Raw genomic sequence first — 23,676 nt, 5'->3', positions numbered from 1 at the left:
AAATTGTTTTTTTGTTTTTTTTTCTAACTTTGTAAACATGTAATTCTGGTTCTGTTCACTCTACCTGCAGCCAGACTGCTCCTGTCTGTACCTTTAACTCAGTGGTTCTCAACTGGTTTTGCTTCAGGACCCAGATTTACATTGGACATCAAGTGGCGACCCACCATAATAAAAACGTAACCTGTATTTAATGTATCCTGGGTCGCATTTGCTTTTATCTTGCATAGTTTTGTTCATGGTTTTCAAGTATAAGGGCATGCATTAAGTGACATTATTTTTGTTGTTGATGTCAACAACAAAAGCGACAGGAAGTTTTCTCTCCCCCCTTTTAAAAAATGAAGAGCATATTTACTTATTATTAAGTAACATTTTTAAGCCCATTATTATCCTGTTTGTTTCCTAATTTCAAACATCATTCAAACAGAACATACATATTACACAGGAGGAAAGGCTCCTCATTACCACGGTTAGGTCAATGTAGCTAGTCTTAAATAATAGTAATAATAATAATAAATTATACTAGCTATTAATGAAAAAATACTAGCCGAAACACATTTTGAAACTTTAACTACAACTGCCACTGTTGATATAAAATGAGGTCTAATAGATTCTACCTATAGATTATTTCATATGAAACTATAACATTTTGTCAAAATATAAATATTACTCAGGTAAAATCGTGAAACAGTTTTGTAAAGGTGATGATGTAAAATGAAAAACAGGGCTGCCTACTGTTTGAGAGGTTTGACTTGACTTCCTCCGTAATGCTTTAAACTAGAAAAGTCTCACTAGAATTGAAATTGGTCACATCAGTTTTGAGATCTGCGCTCCGCAATATCGAGGGAAGCCCGGTTGTTGCACGCACGCGCCAGAGAGAAGAGTAGATCATGATCGCGAGCTGGTTCCGTTACACTCATGCGAAAGTGCAGAGGAGAAGCCTTTAGCTGATTGCGAGATTATCATTAAATCTGCCTCGGCAGTCCTAAATAGGCTATCACTTGGGCGGCCACCGAAATATCTTCAATGGGAGAACCATGGCATTATTCTTTCCCTGCTGTCCGTGACCCAGTCCGAATAGACCTACGACCCACCAGTTGAGAAACACTGCTTTAACTCACACACACACTCACTTATGTCAGACCCCTCGCCTCGCTTCTCTCTGACATTGTGCGTGGTGCAAGTTGACGAGTCTGACAGGCAGTCAAGGAGTAAAGGAGATGTGTATGCGCAGGTGAAATTCTCCGTCCGGTTGCATTTTTTTTCTCAATACCGTAGATAAGCAAATGTACATGGTATGAAAACCATCAATTTTCATACCGTGGTATACCGTGAAACCGGTATACCGCTGCAACCCTATTCAAGACTTGTCAATTTGCCAACAGATACTTCAGCAAATAATCCAGCACTTTGAGAACAATGTTCCCAAAGACAAATTGGAAGTTATAGTTAAAAGATTCAAGGAATCTGGTCAAATCTCGGTGCGTAAAGGGCAAGACGAAAACCACTTATGAATGCGCATGATCTCTGATCCCTCAGATGTCACTGTCTTAAAAAAACCCAGCATTCATCTGTAATGGATATCATGAACATGGGCTTACTTTACCTTTATTAGTCAACACCACTCGCCGCTGCATCCACAGATGCAAGATAAGACTTTACTATGTAAAGGAGAAGCCCTACATCAACACTGTCCAGAAACACTGCCGACTTCTCTGGGCTTGGTCTCATCTTAGATGGAAAGTAGAACAGTGGAACTGTGTGTTTTTTGGTCCGAAGAGTCCACATTTAAAATAGTTTTTGAGAAACACAACCATTGTGTTATCCGGGCCAAAGAGGAAAAGGGCCCTCCAAGCTGTTATTAGCATCAGGTCCAAAAGCGTCTGTATGGGCCAGGGGTGTGTCAGTGCCCATGGCATGGGTAACATCATGAATGCAGACAGATATGTACAAAGTTTGGAGCAGCATATACTGCCATCCAGCACCGTCTTTTCCAGGGACGTCCCTGCATTTTCCAGCAGGACAACTTCAAACCACATACTGCCTGGATTACAAGTGCATGGCTGTGTGAGCAGAGAGTGTGGGTGCTAGATTGGCCTGCCTGCAGTCCTGACCATCTCCAATTGAGAATGTGTGGTGCATTATGAAGCGCATTAGATGGCAACGAAAATCCTGTACAATTGTGCAGCTAAAGACCTGCATAACGGATGAATGGGGGAAATCCCACTTTTTAAACTTAAGCATTTGGGCACTGATGACACAATTTAAGTGTTATTAGAAGAAATGGTGATGTTTCACAGTGGTAAACACTCGACTGTAACAACTTTTTTGGAGCGTGTTGCAATCATCTGATTTGAAATTACTGTATATTTAAAAGAAACAATGAAATTCACAAGGTAAAACATCATACAATGTGTTGTTGTGGTGCTTTCAATAGAGCCAAGGGTGAATATAATTTACAAATCACTCATTTTTTTAGCATTTTTCATACTGTCCCTACTTTTTTGGAATTGGGGTTGTATTTCACTTTGTGACTCTTTTGAAAATCTTTCAAATTGTGGTATTAGGTCAATAAAATTAACTACAGTCACATTCCTGAGAATCAGAGCTTTCATTTGATATATCACTTGTCTGTTTAGGTGCTATGTGAAAGACTTTTATTTTTATATAAATATTTCTACCCCATTACCTCTAGGGAGTGCTAATTTTCAACATGAAAAGATCAGATTCTAAGCTTTCAAATGGTACCTCATATGCTTGACTTATGTGTACGGAGACTTTAACGTTTTAAGCTTGAACTTTTTCCCGATATAGCGCCCCCTTTTTAATATAGAGTATAAGGGGTTAATTGAATTGTAGAACGTTTCTACATGAAATGTAATGTCTTTCATTCAGATTAAGTCAGTTTCATTGAGCCAATATAATTGGATAAAGTCAAATTATCATGCTACAATAGTTTAAACTCAAAATGTATTAATGAACCTTAGTAAATTGAGTTTGACGAAACTAAGTTCTTATGTTGGTCCAACTTCATTTATTTTATTAATCATTAGTATATGCCAGGTGAACAAGTGTTGCACTGTCAATTTAATAGCAACTATTAAATTAGAGCTAATTAGAGAGTGAAGGTACATCATCAATTTAAGCTTAAGCACCATTCTTCATCACAATGGTAACCCACAAAACTCCAGCATAACAGACACTTTTTTTAAATACCATTATAACAGATCAGTGCTACATTAACAACACAAAAAGTATTCATGTAGTCCCAACTCAAATGGATTAAGTAAACTTCCATTTTACACATTTAAATTTACTCATGTTTATATTCCCTGAAAATATAAACTTTCATAAATTTGAGACAATATTTTTAACATTGCAAAGATAACACTTTTTCTCTATTCACACAATAGATCATCAGTATCAATCCTTTTTAGTTTTAAATAGACATATATCTAAACTGTTCATTAATTTACCTTTACTGCTTGTAATAAATCATTTTTCATATACTTTACTTTTGTATGTTAAATTGAGAACTTTCATTCCAAAACTAAATTGCATAAAACGTTCTGTATAACCAGTGGCTTCCTAAAAACACTTTAAGGAGGATAGTTTTTTGTCCATCAATATTAGTGCTTGGGTCTCTGAGGGTTGAAATGGTTTGGGATGGAGTTTAGCATGTCACACTGCAGGACATGTCAACTTTACAAAAGTATTTCATGTCGGCTGTCCATAGACCTCTGATGTGACTATTTTTGTTGGACTTGTTCTTCAGGTCATGAGGAGAATCCCGACAGTCTTCGTCATAGATATAACTTCATCGCTGATGTTGTGGAGAAGATCGCTCCAGCTGTGGTTCACATCGAGCTGTTCCGCAAGTATGACTTCCATTCTACTGAATCACACGCTTCATCAGTCACTGACTTGTGTTGTTTATCAGAGCCACCTTTAAAATAACATCTAGTATTTCAGTTATTCTGTGTCATTTGACCCTTTTATCTGACATCTTTATAAGTCAACCCTGGACAAAAGTAGATACTCCCTCTATATTTTTTGTCTTTTGATAAGCTGCATTCCTCAATTATCAGATGGCACCTGTGGCATGTAAGCATGATTATAATCATGTTAGCTCTGGAACAACATTCTTACCAACCAGTCAGATTTTATCAGAGGCTAAGTTAGGAATAATATACTGCCATACTACTTGAATTTCTGTATGTATGGAATACCCGGATGACCTTCTACAGTATATTTACCAAAATGAGCAGTGTACACAGTGAGCATTATTTTATTGAGATGGCCAGCAACATACCTCAACGTACAGTGGTAAGAAAAAATCTGTGAGCACAGGCTGATTGGAATAAACTGGTTTTCTGCATTAATTGGTCATAAAATGTGATCTTATCTTCATTAAAGTCACAAGTAAAGACAAACACAATGTGCTTAAGCTAACAACACCCAAACAATTATAATATTTCATGTCTTTATGGAACACATCCCATTAAACATTAACAGTGCTGTGGAAAAAGTAAGTGAACTCTTGGATTTAATAACTGGTCGATCCTCCTTTGGCAAGAATAACCTCAACCAAGTGTTTCCTGTAGCTATGGATTAGACCTGCACGACGTTCAGAAGAAATTTTGGACCATTCTTCCTCCAGAACTGCTTCAGCTCAGACATATTCTTAGGATGTCTGGTGTAAACAGCTCTCATGAGGTCATTCCACAGCATCTCTATTGGGTTAAGGTCTGGGCTCTGACTGGGACACTCCAAAAGGGGGATTGTCTTTTTTTGAAGCCATTCTGTAGTGGATTAACTTCGATGTTTAGGGTCATTGTCATCACTCAAATTCTACTGAGCTTCAGTCCAAGCCCTGAAGCAGCAAAGCAGCCTCAAATCGTGATGCTCCCTCCACCGAACTTCATCATTGGGATGATGTTTTCATGTTGGTATGTGGTGCCCTATTTATGCCATATGTAGTGCTGCGTGTTCTTCCCAAACAATTCAACCTTAGTTTCATCAGTCCACAAAACATTTTCTCATTAGTGTTGTGGTGTCAAGATGGTCTTTGACAGGGGGCCTGGGTAGCTCAGCGAGTATTGACACTGGCTACCCCTATTGAGCATTCTGCAATGTGCCCTTTGAGTCATCTTGGCTCAATTTAAAGACAATTTGTCTAACTGTGTACAGATGAATATCTTTTTTTTTTTTTCTTTCTTTTTTTTTCTCCCCAATTTGGCATGCCCAATTTCTAATGCACTCTAAATCTTTGTGGTGGCGCAATGACTTGCCTCGATCTGGGTGGTGGAGGATGAATCTCAGTTGCCTCTGCTTCTGAAACAGTCAGTGTTGAGCACACTATCGTGGAGACATATCTTGTGTGTGTAGGCTCTCACTATTCACTGCAGCAGACACGCACCCCAGCGAGAACGAGAACCACCTTATAGCAGCCACTAGGAAGTTAATCCATTCCAACAATTCTTGATCATAGGTCTTCTGAGATCTCTTTTTTGCGAGGCATGGTCCATGTCAGCAGATGCTTCTTGTGAATAGCGAACTCAAAATGTCTGAGTGCTTTTTATTAGTCAAAGTAGCTCTAACGCACACCTCAAATCTTGTTTCATTAATTGGATGCCAGGTTTGCCAACTCCTGACTCTAATTAGCTTTTGTTGATGTCATTAGCCTAGGGGTTCACATACTTTTTCCAAACTTCACTGTGAATGTTTGAATTATGTATTCAATACGAACAAGAACAGTGTTATTAGTTAAAACAGATTGCGTTTGTTAATTGGTGTAAATTAAATGAAGTTCAAACCACATTTTAAGAGAAATTTATAAATGCAGGTTAAACCAAAGGGTTCACATACATTTTCCAACCTAAACTGTGAATGTTTGAATGATGTATTCAATATGTACAAGAACAATACAATCATTTGTGTGTTATTGGTTAAAACAGATTGAGTTTGTTCGTTGATGTAACTTAGATAAAGATTAAACCACATTTTAAGACAAATGTATAAATGCTGGTAAATCCAAAGGGTTCACATACTTTTTCTTGCCACTTTCAGTGTAAAAATTGTTTTGCATTAGTATATGATGGAACAAACATATTTTCCACAGTTTTTGAAAAGTTTTTGCAGCCTCATTTTTGAGGCTGTAGAAATCATGCACTGCATTGAAAAATCTACATGACTACAATCCTGCTTTCTGCAAATAATTTTCAGAGGAAGTTCTTCCTTACTTTCAGGTCTGACTGGAAAACATGGCCAAACCAAGAATATCAAGTTACCATCACCCTTTGCTGTTCCTCTGTGGAATGTAGTCATATTAAGAGATGGTTTCAAATCAAAATTTAAATGAAATAGCTTGACTCCCCAACACTGCCACTTACATACAGTATATATGACATCAAAGTGAACAGACAAAGACAAGAAGACACAATTCTCCAATTTTGATTTCTTGGTGTCTTTAGTAGTAATCTTCAAAAATGTCTTCTTTTCTCAGGATGGTCTTCTCCAAGCGTGAGGTGGCAGTGGCCAGTGGCTCTGGTTTCGTGGTGTCTGAAGATGGTCTGATTGTGACCAATGCTCATGTGGTGGCCAACAAACACCGGGTGAAGGTGGAGCTGAAGACTGGTGCCACCTATGATGCCAAGATCAAAGACGTGGATGAGAAAGCTGATATTGCGCTCATCAAGATAGATGCTCCAGTGAGTAACTGCCGATTCCAACTCAAATATCAGAGTATAAGATAAATCTGATAACACATATAAAATGAGATTCTTGCTCTGTTACAAACCCTAGTGAGCTGCCTTTTTGGCAGTATTTTAAGGCATCATAAAAAAAGTTCCAAAAGGTAGGCAGCATTATTTCTGTGTTCGTATGTATTCTAAGATAACTTCTTTGGTCAGCGTCGCAACTATCTTTTGTGGAAAAGATAATCCCACGAGCTCTATGAATGTGCGTTCTAAAGTGTTCTTACAGTATGTTTTCGTGGATTCATTCAACGTCATCATCCACTGCTGAAGTTCAATTCTAATACTCAACAACGCAAGTAGAGAGAATACATAAAATTGCCCGGATGTGTTGGAGGATACATTGGATGGTGACTTGTGGGCATGAACCTGGTACTACGGTGGCATGCGAAGGACATTATTGTTGTGTTTTACCTCAAAAGTTTCCTGCTGTAAGCTTGCGAAAGTCTGTTGGCTCACGAACGTCATCATTCTCTTTATTTTAATAAAGTAATAAACACATGGAGTTTTAGTCTTTCCACGTGTCACTAGTCCTGCAAAACCTCACTGGTGTGTGATATTGCCAGTTGTTCTTTCACTGGATACAAATATGCTGTGACGGTTAATTGCGCAACAGGAATATCGCAGCACATCTTAAAGCTCGCAAAACATATACGTTCTTCATCCTCCTGTTCCTCTGAGTTCATTCATCCAAGGTAGCTTGGCACGACTGGTCTTAATAAGAACACAAGTCTGTTCTCTGCGTTCTTTGCATTGAGAAACAGCAAATATCCTAAATGAGATAAATGTCGAATATACTTAAAAAAATACTGAAAATATCAATAAAAATTTGTTAACAATTGACAATTTTACCCAATATAAACATTTGTGTGTGCTGTGTATTAGAGAATTACGATGTTAGATTAGCAACATGCTAATCCCAAAAAGACAACAAGACATCTCACTAGGTTTTTGAACAGAGCTTTAGTCAGTCACTGCAGAGAGATAGATGATAAATTATATGCCTTGACTGTGTTTAATGTGAACAACAGTTTAATGAGATTTTCATGAAATCATCTTCAGCAATGATTTCTCAATCAGTGGTTCTCAACTGGTGGGTTGCTAAAATTGTTTACAGGTCTGATTGGAAAGCAGGTAAAACACACACAATGTTAAATGCAAATAGTAAAGTGCAAATAACCAGGAGCCTGTATCATGAAGCTAGTTGAACAAACTCAGCGTTACAGGATTGGTTTACAAATTGTTGACAAAACCAGTCCAATCAGGCTTAATTGGTACCATGACGCTGCTGCTCATCAACTTTCTGTCAACTCAGGCTTTGATCCTGAGTTTAAGACTAATTCACACGTGTGTGCATATGAACGAGTGACGTTTGCAGCGAACAGCCAATCGTGTGAAACATAGAGAGAGAGAGAGAGAGAGAGAGAGAGAGAGAGTGAGGGAGTGATTAATTTCCTGCGAGAGTCAGCAGAATTTACCTCTCCGCTGAAGGTCAATCATTATAAAAATATGAAAAATTAAAACACATTTACACTGCACAAGAGATTGCCATGAAATCATGAAGAAAAAAACACATGATTTACAAAGCACAAGGGATGCACACATTACACAGCAAGAAAAAACACCACGGCTGCTGCAGGAGCTCAAGAGGACTGCTGGAAACAAATGAATATAAAACATCTGATAGATCAATGCGTACAGTAAGTGAATTCATATAGGTCCACAACAAGAACACACAGGCTTATAAATATTAAATCTTAAAAACTGTATTAAAACCCTTTAAGCTCGAATTGGCCTGCCAGGGCTCGTAGAGAAACAAATATCAAAATATTAATAACTACAGTCTTGAACAACTCAGGTATACATAGGTATCATTTTAAAGCTTAAAAGCTGTACTTTACAATGCATGTATTTTTTATTTTATTTTATTTTTTTATGTAAGAAGAAACGGGGGAGTGGCTTCATTGTGTCAGAGATGTCACTTTACTCACAGATGATTGGTTCAGTATCTGTTGGCGATCTGATATGGAGCAGGTTAGCCGTGTAGCATAAGTTAATATGGCGATGAACAACCGATAAATAACAACCCACTTTCACGGTACCTAAAACCCAGGGTTGATGCAAACTAAACTGAAACTTACCTGGCTAACTACCTAAACTGGCTTCATGGTATAGGTCCCACCTTGCCAAATTAGATAAATGCCAACATGGATAGGTTGTGTGATATCCTCGAAAACCATAAAATATAAAAGAGAATACAACAGAAAATACAGTCTACGTACATCAAATATGGGTTTATTAAACTGGTCTCTTGACAAGTCATATTAATAGTATGAGATGGCAAAATCGTAAGAACGCATACAAGTTGACTCAAAAACCTGCAACTTTTTCTCCCATAAAGAAAAATAAACAAATGAGAGAAGCGTATGACAGGTTATTGACATACAGCAGTTGTTTGTATTGCATAATTATATATGGAATGAGTAACCAAATTGGTTTCCTTTCTTAAATGAAAGTTTTGGATAGGAGGCTAGCTAAAATCTAAAGCCTGTTTTGTATCGGTTTTAAATTCTGTTTGTTGATTGGTCGGTCTCTTTGGGAATAAAAGTTGTACGATATCTTGTAATTTCATGTTGTTATGAGACTGTGTTGTTTACTTGCACAAAGCATAAAAATGGTTTGTTGCAGCACCCCCTGGTGTCGAGAGGATGGTTGTTGTTTTTCTTTAAATAAACGCACTGGGGTGTGTGAGAGAGAAGTGAGGGAAAGATTTTGAGAAAGAATTGTTCGTTAGCTTTGTGTTGCCTCTTACCTGTTGTATGCCAAGAATACATCTCAGAAAAGTAGAACGACTGCACTCGTTCATTAACAGTGATTGTTACAGTAATATAGTAGCCTATGTTACAAGGTGACGTTAGGCATGTAATAAAAAAAATAAAAGAAAATACGTTCACTGAAACCTGCTCAAACTATAGACTATTGAAAAAAATAGATTTTCAGAACAACCACTGCACACTGTAAGTTAAGTCTATGTGTCGTGCCAGTGCTATGTGCGGCCCTTAAAAACCCATGTACATAGGGTGTCCAGACATCCTGATAAAATCGGGACAGTCCAGATTTTACGAGTCGTGTGGTGACAGTCGGGATGCCTTTTGTCTCAATAGTCAGTCTTAGCATATTTTTATATGAAAATTATCATTGCCGTGCTTCATGCTTTTTCTGTATTGAAAAACTTGTGATGAATAATGAGAGAATCGTTCATTCCCAAAGTCTCAGTATCAGCTGTGATTTTTTTTTCGTTGTGCTAAACTTTCCCCCTTAATTATCACCCCCTCCCACCTCTGATGCTGTCTGTCAGCCCATAAGAAACGTTTACTCATGTGCTTGAAGCCAAAAAATGGCGAGGGAGAGATGATAATAGCACAGGTCAAGGTAATCATATAGCACAAAAAAAAAAAAAAAAAAAAAAGAAGAAAAGAAAAGTATCCCCATCCTAATATACATCCTCAGACATACCATCAGTAAAATCGCAACCCTGTATCAAAGGGCTATGTGATGTCATAAACCACTATACGGACAGGATTCGTTTTATGTGGGGCTGATTATGATTGCCAGAGCTTCTCATTGATTTTAATCCCATCCAAAATGAGCATATCACGCAACAGTAAAGATTACAGTGTTTTTATCTTCTATAAAATGCCCTAAAAATAACCCAGGTAAAGGTTGCCCACTGCAAATTGACATGCTGGTAAAAAGCCAGCAGATCTGTGCTGTCTGTGAGCACTTTAACTATTGTTGTTTCTGAAGTTCTCTGTGTCTAAAGTCATTGGTCAGAGACACCAGAAAATGAAAAGATGCACTTCACATCCTCAAATCGCTTAGGAAAACATGCATCAACCAATATACGCAACAGCCATATCACATCACAAAACTTGAATGTATTGTTCTGATTTTTTGTCATGGACATCTGGTCACCCTACATGTACATGCAAAAATTCACCTCCCACCACAGCACCCCCAACATAAATCATCTTCCCATGGCCCTGTTTACAAACCAAAATTGAGCCTAGCTCATGTTGGGGCTATGCAGTTTAAGGTGCCTTCAATGTGTTGAAAATTTCAATGTTTTATTTTATGTTTACATTTGGCTGATAATAAATGTTGGCACTGTGTTGGGTCACCACTTCATGTCCACTGTAAACGCTGGGTTCTGAAGTAAAAGCAGTTGAGAAGCATTGGTCTAAAGAAACACATGTCTGAGTCTGCCCCAGCTTCAGATTTATCTCATGACATTTCCCCCCAGACTGACTATAGAAGAGCTGAAATATGCTTTGCTTGGCATGTGTTTACTGTAGCTCCAGGAGGTCACTTCTGATCAGGAAGAGACACAGATGGTGATAAGCAGTGTTGAATTGCTTCACTAAACAAGCCTGACTCCACATTCAAACACAGTCTTAGTGTTAGTCACAAGTGAAGACTTTAAAGGTGCTTTCGCATTTTGTTGCGCACCCGGGTTCGAATGATGTCAAAGTTCAGTTCGTTTGGATGATGTGAAGGCTATTTTCAGAACTCGGGTGTGCACCCTCAAACAGCACCACTTGAAAAGGTGGTCTTGGGCTCATGTGAACACCAGTACAGTTTGCTACTGAAATGAATGCAGTCGTACCAAATCACAGACGCGAACCCCTGTTGATGACTGAGGCCCTATTTTAAGAGCGATAGCACTAAGCGCAGTACTCTGATTTAAGTCATATGCGCAAAGACAGTGGGCATGACCATGAACGTTTGGTATTTTCTTGCAAGCATGTGCTAAATCTACTAGGTTTGGAAAATTGCGCACTAATGGGCTGGGTCAATTTAATTCTGAGGTTCTTCTCCAGCACCTTCTATGTCCTATTATATAATACATTCCCTCAAGCGCCAATGATATAAACAAAGACAGCACATTCATTGTATGCAATGAATTAGAATAATAGACAATTATGTTCTTTTGTGCATTAACTGCATCCTTGTTGAATGACAGACATATTTCTATGACAGTGACACGCTCTTTTAATATGCATGGAAAATGTTGGATGTACACTCCGTTAAATTAAAGACAATGTAAGTATGAATTATTTTCATCTACCGAAACACAAATCATGGCTTGTATTAACAGTGATTGTATCGGAATGCACTTCGCTTCTACCGGTCGATTTTGATTTTGAAAAATACTTTTTTTTTTTTTATTGAAACATGAAAAAATTAAACCAAAAATATTTCTAAATTCAAATTACATTTCAAACGAAACTAAAATATAATCAAAATAACGAAGTGGTCATACCAAATCGAAAACATTTTACTTCTTTCACCAGCCCCTTTTGCAGTGACTTAAAAATCACTTTACGACAACAGGTGAAAAAATACCAATAGAAATTAGATCATAAATTGTGAATTTAAACATAATAATAATAGAAAAACCATGACCTAAAGATAGTTTAACACAAATCTCATACATTTTTGTTTCATAAAACGGCTACAACAGTCATTATCATGGACTTAACTTAATGTTCCACTATATTTTAACAGTTTGGACATTAACTTTATTACCACCTGCTAGTGGAATCTCCAAACTGCAAATGCAGGAACTGAGTTTAAACTTTGGTTGAAGACAGCCGTGCTACAGAAACATCTCAATGCAGTGACCTGTTTCTCAGGAAAATAGCAAATTACGCTTTGCACCACTTCATTAACATACAATACACCCCCAGTAGTGCAAACACTCCCTCCCGTGCCCACTTGCGCTTTGTGCTAGCACGAAAATTCACTTAGAATTAGCGTTCTCATGAAAATTGGATAAGACATTGCGCATTGCCGTAGGGCATAGCGCTGCGCTGTGTGCACTCACGAAAATAGAGCCCTGAGTCTTTGCAGGCTCCCGATCACAATTATTATGGTGCATTTCTCATTCCTTCTTGTCTTTAAATAAACTGTCTCCAGAGAGCAGCTCACATTCATCGCATCTCTTGCAATGCATCCTCGTGCACTGTAACACAGATTTGTGCTTTTTTTAAGAAAAGGAGGGACGAGTCTAAATTAATTTCTGTGGTAATCAACATTATGTCACAAATGCTGTCGTCTGAACTTAACTTGTACTGAACCTGGAATATTCATTTAAAGTAAAATGTTACTGAAAATAATTTAAACTTGTCATGGACACATCATTACCACAAGTGATAAAGCAGTGTGTCGCAAGGGGTGGAATACAGTTACATAATTTACATAAAAGTGGGATTTGTCTTCTTTAAAAAGGTTTTTCTACTTAAGATGTACTAGGGCCTGTATCAGAAAGGAACAGTAAGCCTAACCCAGAAAGCATGTGACCACAAGTGACATCAGACTTACTTAGTACTGCGTTAGTGTCTGTTAGTGTTTGGTGACAGTAACAGGCCCTTGTGCTGGCAGACAGCAGTGCCACGTTGCTGTAATCCCCCCCCCCCCCCCCCTTCCTCTCTGGCTCAGCTTGTGCTTAGTCAGAGCCTCACTGCGAATAATTTATATTGTGTAACGCTCATATTCTGCTTAGTTTGAGTTTCATGTCAGAGTTTGTTGGATTGGTTGATGTCTTTGTCGGCACAGAAAAATATGTATAAATTCCTCTTTGTTTTTAAAAGGATTTGATAGAACAGAAAACAGTAGGAAACACTCGCGCGGTTGTTTAATTTGCTGGAGGGTTTGGACAGATCAAAATTGCGCACAAACACACTTGGTTGCTTGTTTATTTTTGCAAGGAAAAATTTCCAAACCCCTTACAGGTAATTTACAATGTCAAGTGGTTCTCTGTCTCCAAAACCAATTCTGCCATAATTTCTACACTTGCACCTGCTCATTCTAAGGGCTTCTTGATCTAATCTGACCCTTGTTTTTATTCCCACAAAATTAGCCAGTTCCTCCCTAAAACAGAAGGAACATTGCAAATCAACATCATTTAACTTCCCAAAAACAGTCTGACTGAACTCTTTGACCTTGTTTAAGGTTGTAGACTTAGACCTGTTACACATATTAAGGATCCATTGAAATGAAAATTGAAGTTTTGTGGCTTTTAGTTCATGTCTGTTAGCTTAGAGATCATCTATATGCTAATGTCCTCCTAATCGTTGACAAAATAGACCACAAGAAGAAATGTACCATTTCATGGGGTCTTAAAAGTTGTTAGTTTATATTTTATTTTATTAACTGTATGCTGTTTGTCTGTGCCATGTTTCTAAAGAACCAAACAGTTTTTCATTTTTTCCACAGTACTAGGGGTGTAACAATCCATATATATATATATTATTTATTTATTCATTTATTTATTTTGTATTTTTTTATTCTCATGCCAGCCACGTCCGTATGCATTACCATCAGGCGATGCAGCAACCATATGGTATTCATCTTGCTATACAAGTACTAAATATGTTTTTTATGTGGAACACGTATGTGTGTGGAGTGATTGAAGCCTGAAGCTGCACTCTGCTCTTATCCGTGCTCGCCCGTCAAAAGGGCTGTGAGCTCCGGTTACAGGATAGCGCAGAGAGGGTCACATGCTTGATTAAATCAGGCTTTCCTCGATATTGTGCTGCATTTTAATTTTGCATGAGAGTATTCTGTTTTAAAGCGCTATGGAGCAATTCAACCTTGTCAAATGGCTAAAGACCCCCGATATTCTGAACAGGCTGATGAGGGAAAGAAAACACCTACCCTGCACCAACATCAATTACAAGACTTTTCACATCTACACATAAACATCCTTACTAACATTATCATAGTAAACTGTAACAGAACTTTTCAATACAACTGTGGAAGGTAAACACATATAGCACATACTCTCGTCACGAGTATTTTGGATTGAAAGACTTGCTTGATTGTTGTAGAAATGACAAATTGTCATTGTGTTACGTCATTCCACAAGGCAATGAGCTGTCATCAAACGATTGATGATTACATGTGATTGTATTGTTGGTATTATTTAAATTTTTTTCAACAACTGAAGTACCTTATTTTGTTGTGTATGTCCCAATGTGGATACTGGATTTGCACTTTTCAGAGAGCTCAATAATATATATATATTATAAGATATAAGATTGTATAGTGATGATACTGCTGATTTACACCCCTACACAGTACATTATAATGTTTTGATGCATCATGTGACTACTTTGAAGCATATGATTTCTTTTTTTTAATTAAAGATAGGCTATATTATGTTAAAACAAGCACAACAGTGTATATTTATAATATTGGCCAACATATCGGTTATCTGCAATGATATGAAAATATTTATCAGTGGTGTAATCTGATCGAAAAGTAATTAGTTACTGTAATATAATTACTTTTTTATTCAACATAGTATAATGCGTTACATTTTATATTCTTGTAATCTGATCAGTTACTGACATTTAGTACATTGCTTGGGATACACATATTTCGAAAATCTATGTAATGCATTTAAAATATGACTATGTTCATTTGTACGTCCGTTTGCGTTTCTTTGACAGCTGAAAGGTATGTGACATTGGAGGAAATATAAACATTATTTTGAACGAAAAATTTGAGAAAAGAGTTTTAGAAAGTAACTTAAAAGTAAACTAATTAGGAATGTGAATACTTTCCCATGAAGGAATCAGTAATCTGACTACAATTTTAGATAAGTAATTTGGAGTGGATTACTTTTTTGAGTAACTTACCCAACACTTTTTATTAGTTTTCTGTATCGGCCAAAATGTTGAAATCGATGCATCTCTAGCTATGCTATGCTAACGTGCTGCAGATGGAAGTTGCGTAAAGAATCCAAAGCCTTCATTTTTGATGAGAAAAGCAATCCCTGCAGAGATTCAAAGGAAGTCGGATGCCAGTGGAGCATGTAAAAGCATGTTACTCATTGAGTTCCTGTTTGTATCAGGTAAATGTTAAAGACAGGTCTCGACAGGCCAGATCAGGCTGAGGAGAAATGGAAAACTGGTCAGGATGACTAACACTGGGTCTCCTACATTCAGATGTGGGTCACATGATACCTCCTAAAGATCCGTGAATGTTTGACAACATGTGTATGTCTGCCGTCTCTGAGATCTGGGTCACAAAGCACATCTTGGCAGGAGTCTGTGCGTGTCTGTGTGTGTTCCCGCTGTAGGACTGAGTATGTTGACAGACCCGTGCACAATCTTTATTCCACAGATGTGATCTTGACTGCCAAAAACATGTTGCTTGTAGATGAAATGCACAGATTTGTTAGATGGGTGTTAGTGAGTTCATGCAAATAGAGAAAGTGTTGCTGCAGACTAGCTCGTCAAAGCAAGTCCTTGCACAAAATATATCAATGATACAGTAGCATAGCGCAAACGGCAGTGGCCCACCCACAAGAGTGGAGGCAGGACCCCTTGATAATTAGTACCAAAATAAAAGTCCCATTGTTTCACGTAATTGTTTAACAATAGCAAATAAGCTCTGGCCTATTTATTTGCATCCATCGTTAAGTGGCCTTTAGATTTGCGTCTTTACTTACTGACAATGGTGTATTTACATGGAACTGTGGTGCAAAATGCATTGCATGATCATTAGTTTTGGGTGTTATCTGATTACAATGTAATTAGTTTTTACAATTAGATTACAATTAGTAATTAGAAATTAGTGGATTACTATTCTAAATTACCCAACACTGATGATAATTAAGTAACTTTTTTTTTCCAAAATTATATTTGTTAAACACCATTTCTTAAGTTGAAGTCGACTATAATTGTTTGCTCAGCTTAGTGAGTAATAGTTTAAATCATTTAAAATCAGGAAAGAATTTAAATTGAAAACATTCTATATTCTATGTTTTTATTTGTAGAGAGAGAGAGAGAGAGAGAGAGACTCTGAGCTATAGGTCATTTCAGTCATTTCTTGCTCACACTGTGTATGGGCGACCACAGGAATCAGCGATGTTTAACCATATCTCTTTCATCGGAGCCCTTTGCTTTTCTCGGCCCAGAGTTTGTGGGATATTTTAATTGATGTGGCTTGTTAGCCATTAGTAACTTCATGTTATTAAAAGACTATGAAAACAAAAGAACAGCCCTGACATTGCTGTGTGCTTTATAATTTACTGCAGTCTCAGGAAAGCCCCTGTCATTAAGATGTTGTCTCAAAACAAGAGTTAAGCCATACGGCTGTCTGTAGTTGTGTTGAACACTTATGGAATGCTTGATAAAAGTGTCTCAGTGCACAGGTTTCTATAGACCATTTCAAGGACGTAAACAATAACAAAGGAATCAGACCGCTACTGCGCATGTCTGGCCAGAAGCATTTCCGGTAGCAGCATTTTTATAACCCAGAACTTTCAAAGTTAAATGACTAGAACATCCTTTTAGAGTCTAGCTAAAACAGAACAAATGAGATATTTGCAAAAACTGAAAATAAATAATGAGGTGTCATTAACAGATCCTTTAAATAAATAACCTTGGCAGGTTTGGTTTGATTAAAACAAACTCTGGTGTGATTGCTCTGTTAGTGCGGTTCATTTGAACAAGTGTGAACACTGCCATCCGAACCTTGGTGCGCACCAGACAAGCGGACCGAGACCGCCTGAATAGTGGGTCTCGGTCCGCTTCCAAACGAACTCTGGTGCGGTTCGATTGATATATGCACGCTACATGGACCAAAGACGTCTAAATGGACCAAAACCAGGAAGTAATTTGCTTAATACTGACCTCAAGCATACCTGGTTCTTCTCATCATAGGAGCTGTGTTGCCCATTACAGTTCGGTACAGGCGTCGGAACCGGCGTCAGCCGTCCTTGCGGCATATCTTTGTTTGTGTGTGCAACGGAGGAATTCCTGGCGCTGTTTTGACTCCTTTACACATTTTATTAGCTCTTCTTTTGTTCTCAGCTGGTAAAAATACCACCATATGTACTTATATAAATCTAACGAGCGCATTTCGCCCAGCAGCCAGCATTGTTTTGGATGTTCGGCAAGTTCCGTCACAAAATGTACGTCATAAAAGCTGTCCAATCAGGTTGTGACTTTTTCCTGATGCCTTTTGTTTTGTAGCTTTAGGTTCAGTGTTAAAAATGCCAGTGTGAATGCTAAGCGGAGGCGATGAAATTGTATCGTAGTTTAAATGCTCAAAGATATTTCCTCAGCAGAGAGAGGGAATGTTGGGTCGCTCCTGTTATAGTCAATGGGCACATGTACATGCACATTCTTACACCGATTATGACACCAACAATGAGTGCGGTCATGTAAAGGCCATAAACAGCTTATGAATAACCTGGTTGACACAGGTAGATTTTTGCCCATTACGCCCATTTCTCGTGCCATGTAAACACCTTACCCAGTGTTCTTACCAGCTCATCCAATGTGTGCAGGTGTTGAGCACATGCCTCTTCACGGTTTGATGACAAAAGCAGAGAATAACGCAATTATTTCAAATGTCATGTAAACACGGATTTCTTGCCTTCTCAGATTTTTGAAATAAGCTGATTTTAGAGAGTCATCAGTATATTGGCTTGCATGTAAACAGGCTCAATGAAGCCATTCAATAAAGGTAAGGATATCTTTTTTAAAGATAAAAATACTTTTCTTGTCTCTTTCTTCTGGATAAAAGCGTCTGCTAAATGACAAAAAGTTAAAGTAAATGACTTGTGCAGCTTCATTCATTATGGAAGCGATTAGTCACTTTTAGAGCTCTACCTCTAAAACGTACAATTTGTTGGCATAGAGTTTTTTCACCTACCAGAGATAACGTGTGATTACAGTTGTTGTTACTGCACGTATCCATCTAGCCTTCTCGCTTCACTGAAGTGGTTCATGCGTCTGTGTATTGTTGCTTTTTCTGAGATCTAAACACTTTAATTTCTGTTAGTTCCAGGGAGCATCCAGCCACCGAACAACATGGTCCACATTTTAATAATGACATTTTATGACAATCGTGTGGATGTTAATAACGTTAATTGTTAAAGACACTAAGAATGAAGCCTCTCCCACTGTTGTTTTGAATGAGGGTGCATTCCATTCAGATGTGATGATACCTATAATCTATTCCCTTCGAAGACTTTACTATCCACTGTAAGAGCTTTGTAAGGCTAAAAGGTGTGGGGCTCAAAAATAAGACATTTTAAGTCATTTTATTTGGAAATTCAATTTGAAGCGATCTTACAGCATGACTATCATGATTGTTCTCCCTTCAAAGTGCCCTACGGAGGGTGATTTATCCCATTTGGAATGCAGTCTGAGTTTGCGTCTAGCAGAAAATGTTCAAGGAACAAAAAGACATCACTTCCTTAAACCATCTTGAAATGGTCAGTCTGCAACATCCTTATGCAACATAAATTTGCAATAGTATTTACGCAACCTGGTCTCATAAAATCACATTACTATACATACATTTTTGCAAAATGATTATTACGTGGCTCTCTGTAAATATCACGTCAGTTTCCTGGTGAAATGACCACTAGAGTCGCTACAATGAGTAAATCGGCAGAGTTCATTAACATTTTTCACCCTGTTTCTCACACAATGTTATCTTAATAACATTTAAACACTTTTACTATAGCACATGACTGATTTTAACATTTAAGTAACGTAATCAACTACATTTACAATCTTGGTCGAGTGTGATCAAATTGTGCAGTAGCTCGATTGATAGAGCGTTGCACTTGTGATGTAAAGGAGCGGGGTACGAGTCCTGAAGAGCACATGAGTCCACACACGAACCCAAAGTGTCATAGAAGCACCATAAAATGACGTGGTTGTGTTTTTCATCTCACATTTACTTTTTCTGACACTATTGGTTAGATTTAGGTTTAGGGTAGAGAGCTCGGTTTTGTTGATTTAAAACTCAATCTGTTTGGGAGAACATTTCACTCGCTTTTAGCACCACACAGTGGATCTTTCACCTCGAAACTGCCACAATATGTGTATTAAACCACAAAATGTCATTTTGCTCAAATTTCACTACAGTCATGTAATTTTCATGAGATCAGGCTGGTCTTACAAGAATTTAAATCAGCATTATGTTAGTGTTGCTAAGAATGTTCAAATAAATGTAATTAACAAAGCAACACAAGCATACACAAGTTGTGAAGTTTTAAATGATAAAGCAGTAGATATCCTCTTCAAAATGACGATAAAAGTATTTGGACACAAGGGGCCTGGGTAGCTCAGAGAGTATTGACGCTGACTATCACCCCTGGAGTCGTGAGTTTGAATCCAGGGTGTGCTGAGTGACTCCAGCCAGGTCTCCTAAGCAACCAAATTGGCCCGGTTGCTAGGGAGGGTAGAGTCACATGGGGTAACCTCCTCATGGTCGCGATTAGTGGTTCTTGCTCTCAATGGGGCGTGTGGTAAGTTGTGTGTGGATCGCGGAGAGTAGTATGAGCCTCCACATGCTGTGAGTCTCCACGGTGTCATGCACAACGAGTCACGTGATAAGATGCACGAATTGACGGTCTCAGAAGCGGAGGCAACTGAGACTTGTCCTCCGCCACCCGGATTGAGGTGAGTAACCACGCCACCACGAGGACCTACTAAGTAGTGGGAATTGGGCATTCCAAATTGGGAGAAAAAGGGGATAAAAAAAAAGTATTTGGACATATTATGGTTGTCAAACATTAGTGGAACATGTCCATAGTGAATGTGCCAAACTACACCTGTGGTTACTTTGTTTGGACACCTGTGTGAACTTGAGGGGAAGTGACTTCATACATCCATTAAAATTCACCACAAAACCAGTTGATTAAAACTTATTGAGGAAAAATGACACGTGAAGTTCATTCCTGGATAAGCTCCAGCATCATTTGTTTACAGATTACTCTTGATCTATAATATAATCTCACAGAGACATTTTAAGTGTGCCGTTAGCATCCATGGACTTATTGGGGTCACCGTACATTCTCATACAGAGTAAAAAATTTATTTGAGTCAGCTTTAATCTACTGGTTACATGTCAGAACTCAATTTGGGACTAATTATTCTGTCTGTCTGGAATTTCCTTTTACGGTAATTTGGGAAGCACTGCTGGCAGCATTCCTGCCTCAATAAACCTTCATTTTTGTCAGTGCATTGAAAGGATAATTTGAAGTTCTTTGCTCGATTGCAGTGCTGTACCAACATGTTCCAGAGACCATTCTGGCAATTTTTTTCTTGCGATGAAAGAGAATGGTGACTGAGACTGTCACTCCATCAAGCATCTTCTAGGTAAATGACAACTGAATTTTCATTTTTGAGGAAACTTTCCATACATTGTGGTCTACAAAGGGATCATTAGTGGAAATATGACTTTATCTGGGTCAGTCTTTTAAAGGTTGGTGTTGGTTCAAGTCTTGTTCAGGGCCTGGATACATCTTCTTGTCTCTTTGCCAACAGAGCAAAGAATGAGAGCCCTTTTAGTGTCTCACTTTTGACTCCCAATTGCGCAAACAAATGAGGGTAAATATTCCTTGGGTAAACAGCAGCTGTACTAGGAGTCTTGATCTATTTTTTTTTTCCTCCATTGGATTCTTTTTATGTACTTTTCCAGTGGTAACTGCATACCACATAGCAAGTCTTCAAGCATATTGGCAGTTTTGCACTCGAGGTTGATGCCAGAGAAATGACATACAAGGAGTCTTGTTGAACTTCAGCGTGTTTAGCAGAAGAGCGCCTGGTGGGCATCAGTCGTCATTCAGCACATATTTGAAAGGGTTCATCTTGTCTTCCAAAAAGCAGTCTACCCTCTTCTTCCATGATGGGGTACGACACATCAAAATTGGGTCAAATCAGTGTTGTTGTGTCTGGCTAGATCGGTCACTCCAAACAGAGAAATTTTTATAGTGCCACAGAGACACAGTTTTTACACTCTTTAGGGGAAACAACCTATGAATGGCTCACTTATGGTTGTTTTTGCATATTAAACTGGGATAAGAGAAAGTATTTAAATAGAGAAAAATTACTCGCTTCAGCTTTAAGTGTCCAAAAGTGTCAAATACTTTTTGAGGCCACTGTATGTCCACTGCTGTTTTTCATGAGAAATACATTTTGGCGGTAATTTGGTTTGTGTTTTGGGAAATGTTTTTTGGCTTTCACATCTATCAAATGAATCAGAGCAGTGGGAGCTGCATGTCTTGCATTTCAAATAATAATAAGTGGTATTTGGCAAAACAGTACCTGTCATCCAATACACATGGAGCTAAAGTGAGATATTTCAGAAAAATCAGTTCAACCCAGTCAAGGAACAGGATGAGCCTGACGAAGGTTTCTGGCAGAACACAGGGGTTTAGAAGAGGATCTTGAGCTCAGATGGGATTCATTTGCTCTAGAAGAAGGTTTTGTGTAGATACACTTGTGTCTAAATCAGCCTCTTTAAAAACAGTTTGAAGTATTTACAGAAGCGCCTCCTCATACAAAATGTGTTTACAAATTAACTTTGGACCATCAATATTATCAGGGAGGAGATGCATATTTCTGACATGAGTCAGTTATTTATTTTTCATTTTTATAAATTTCCCTCTCTGCTGTGTGTTACTCATTGTGTGAGAAATTATACTTGAATTGTCAAAGTTCATGAGGCCATGCTTGGACCTACTGGATCTTCCCAAGCTACAAGATACTCATAACTTAATTAAATTACAGTCAAGCTACTCTTTTAAAAAGGTTGTTTGCTACATCACAACTTACTAACAACTGAATTTACTAACTTACTACATTGAAGCCATTTAACCTTGTGTGATCCCGCGTCCACATGCGTGGACATTGTATTTTGGCTTCACTATACGCAACGCTTAATTTAAATGAATAAAAGCTGACTGAATACTGTTCACAAGACTCTAGACTGTCACTTAAAGGGTTAACTTCTGCCGCATCGAGTCACATGACACAACAGCATGCAGTCGATTTCCGTGAAGCGCTCCTACGGACGCAGCGCCAACAAAAGTGCCTCTGGTAAGAAATCTCTTAAAGATTTTTCATTGAAACCTGTTTGATTGTAAAGAGGAGAGTCTCTAGTTTCGCTTGATATGCCACTTTAAAATATCCGTTCATTTTTCACACGTCAGCATGCTAATAAACATGACGTCCACATATGTGGAAATTAGAACCGCATTCCTTCAAAAGTAGAGAGAAACCTGTTAGTTATTTTGAATAACTTTTAACTCTAACACATCTGTGGGTCATTTTGCTTCATTTTAATATACATTTTGTTATATTTTATTTTGTTATCACTGTGCAATACGATTCTATTTATTAACATAAGTTAATGCATTCCTATACACCGATCAGCCACAACAGTAAAACCACCTGCCTAATATTGTGTAGGTCCCGCTCGTGCCGCCAAAACAGCGCCAACCCGCATCTCGGAATAGCATAGTTTGGCCACTGAGACATCTGAGATCTGTCTGGCACCAACAATCATCCATGCGATTATCTAATATCAATTATCAATCGTGTGGCAGTAGTGCAGTGCATAAAATCATGCAGTTACGGGTCAGGAGCTTTAGTTAATGTTCACATCAACCATCAAAATAGGGAAAAAATATGATCTCAGTGATTTGGAGTGTGGCATGATTGTTAGTGCCAGATGGGCTGGTTTGAGTATTTCTGTAACTGCTGATCTCCTGGGATTTTCACACACAACAGTCTCTAGAATTTACTCAGAATGGTGCGAAAAACAAAAAAACATCCAGTGAGCAACAGTTCTGTGGATGGAAATATCTTGTTGATGAGAGAGGTCGACAGAGAATGGCCAGACTGGTTTGAACTGACAAAGTCTACGGTAACTCAGATAACCGCTCTGTACAATTGTGGTGAGAGGAATATTATCTCTTAATGCCATTCTGAGATGCAGGTTGGCGCCGTTTTGGCGGCATGAGGGAGACCTACACAATATTAGGCAGGTGGTTTTAATGTTGTGGCTGATCGGTGTATATTTACTGTACATTTTCACATTGAGA

General features: G+C 38.2%; 1 protein-coding gene across 1 annotated transcript in view; it reads left to right on the top strand.

Moving 5' to 3' along the window:
• The window catches only part of htra1b (HtrA serine peptidase 1b), an 82,205-nt gene that overhangs the window by 22,236 nt on the left and 36,293 nt on the right, over positions 1–23,676 (top strand). Inside the window, exons 2-3 of the mRNA XM_051667796.1 lie at positions 3,773–3,875; positions 6,503–6,707. Of these exons, the coding sequence (XP_051523756.1) occupies positions 3,773–3,875; positions 6,503–6,707 (308 nt within the window). The remainder of the gene's footprint in view (positions 1–3,772; positions 3,876–6,502; positions 6,708–23,676) is intronic.

Source organism: Myxocyprinus asiaticus, chromosome 32, assembly GCF_019703515.2.
Source record: "Myxocyprinus asiaticus isolate MX2 ecotype Aquarium Trade chromosome 32, UBuf_Myxa_2, whole genome shotgun sequence".
In the NCBI taxonomy this organism is placed as follows: Eukaryota; Metazoa; Chordata; class Actinopteri; order Cypriniformes; family Catostomidae; genus Myxocyprinus; species Myxocyprinus asiaticus.
Note: the sequence above shows the minus strand (reverse complement) of the source record. Positions and strands in the feature narration are given on the sequence as shown.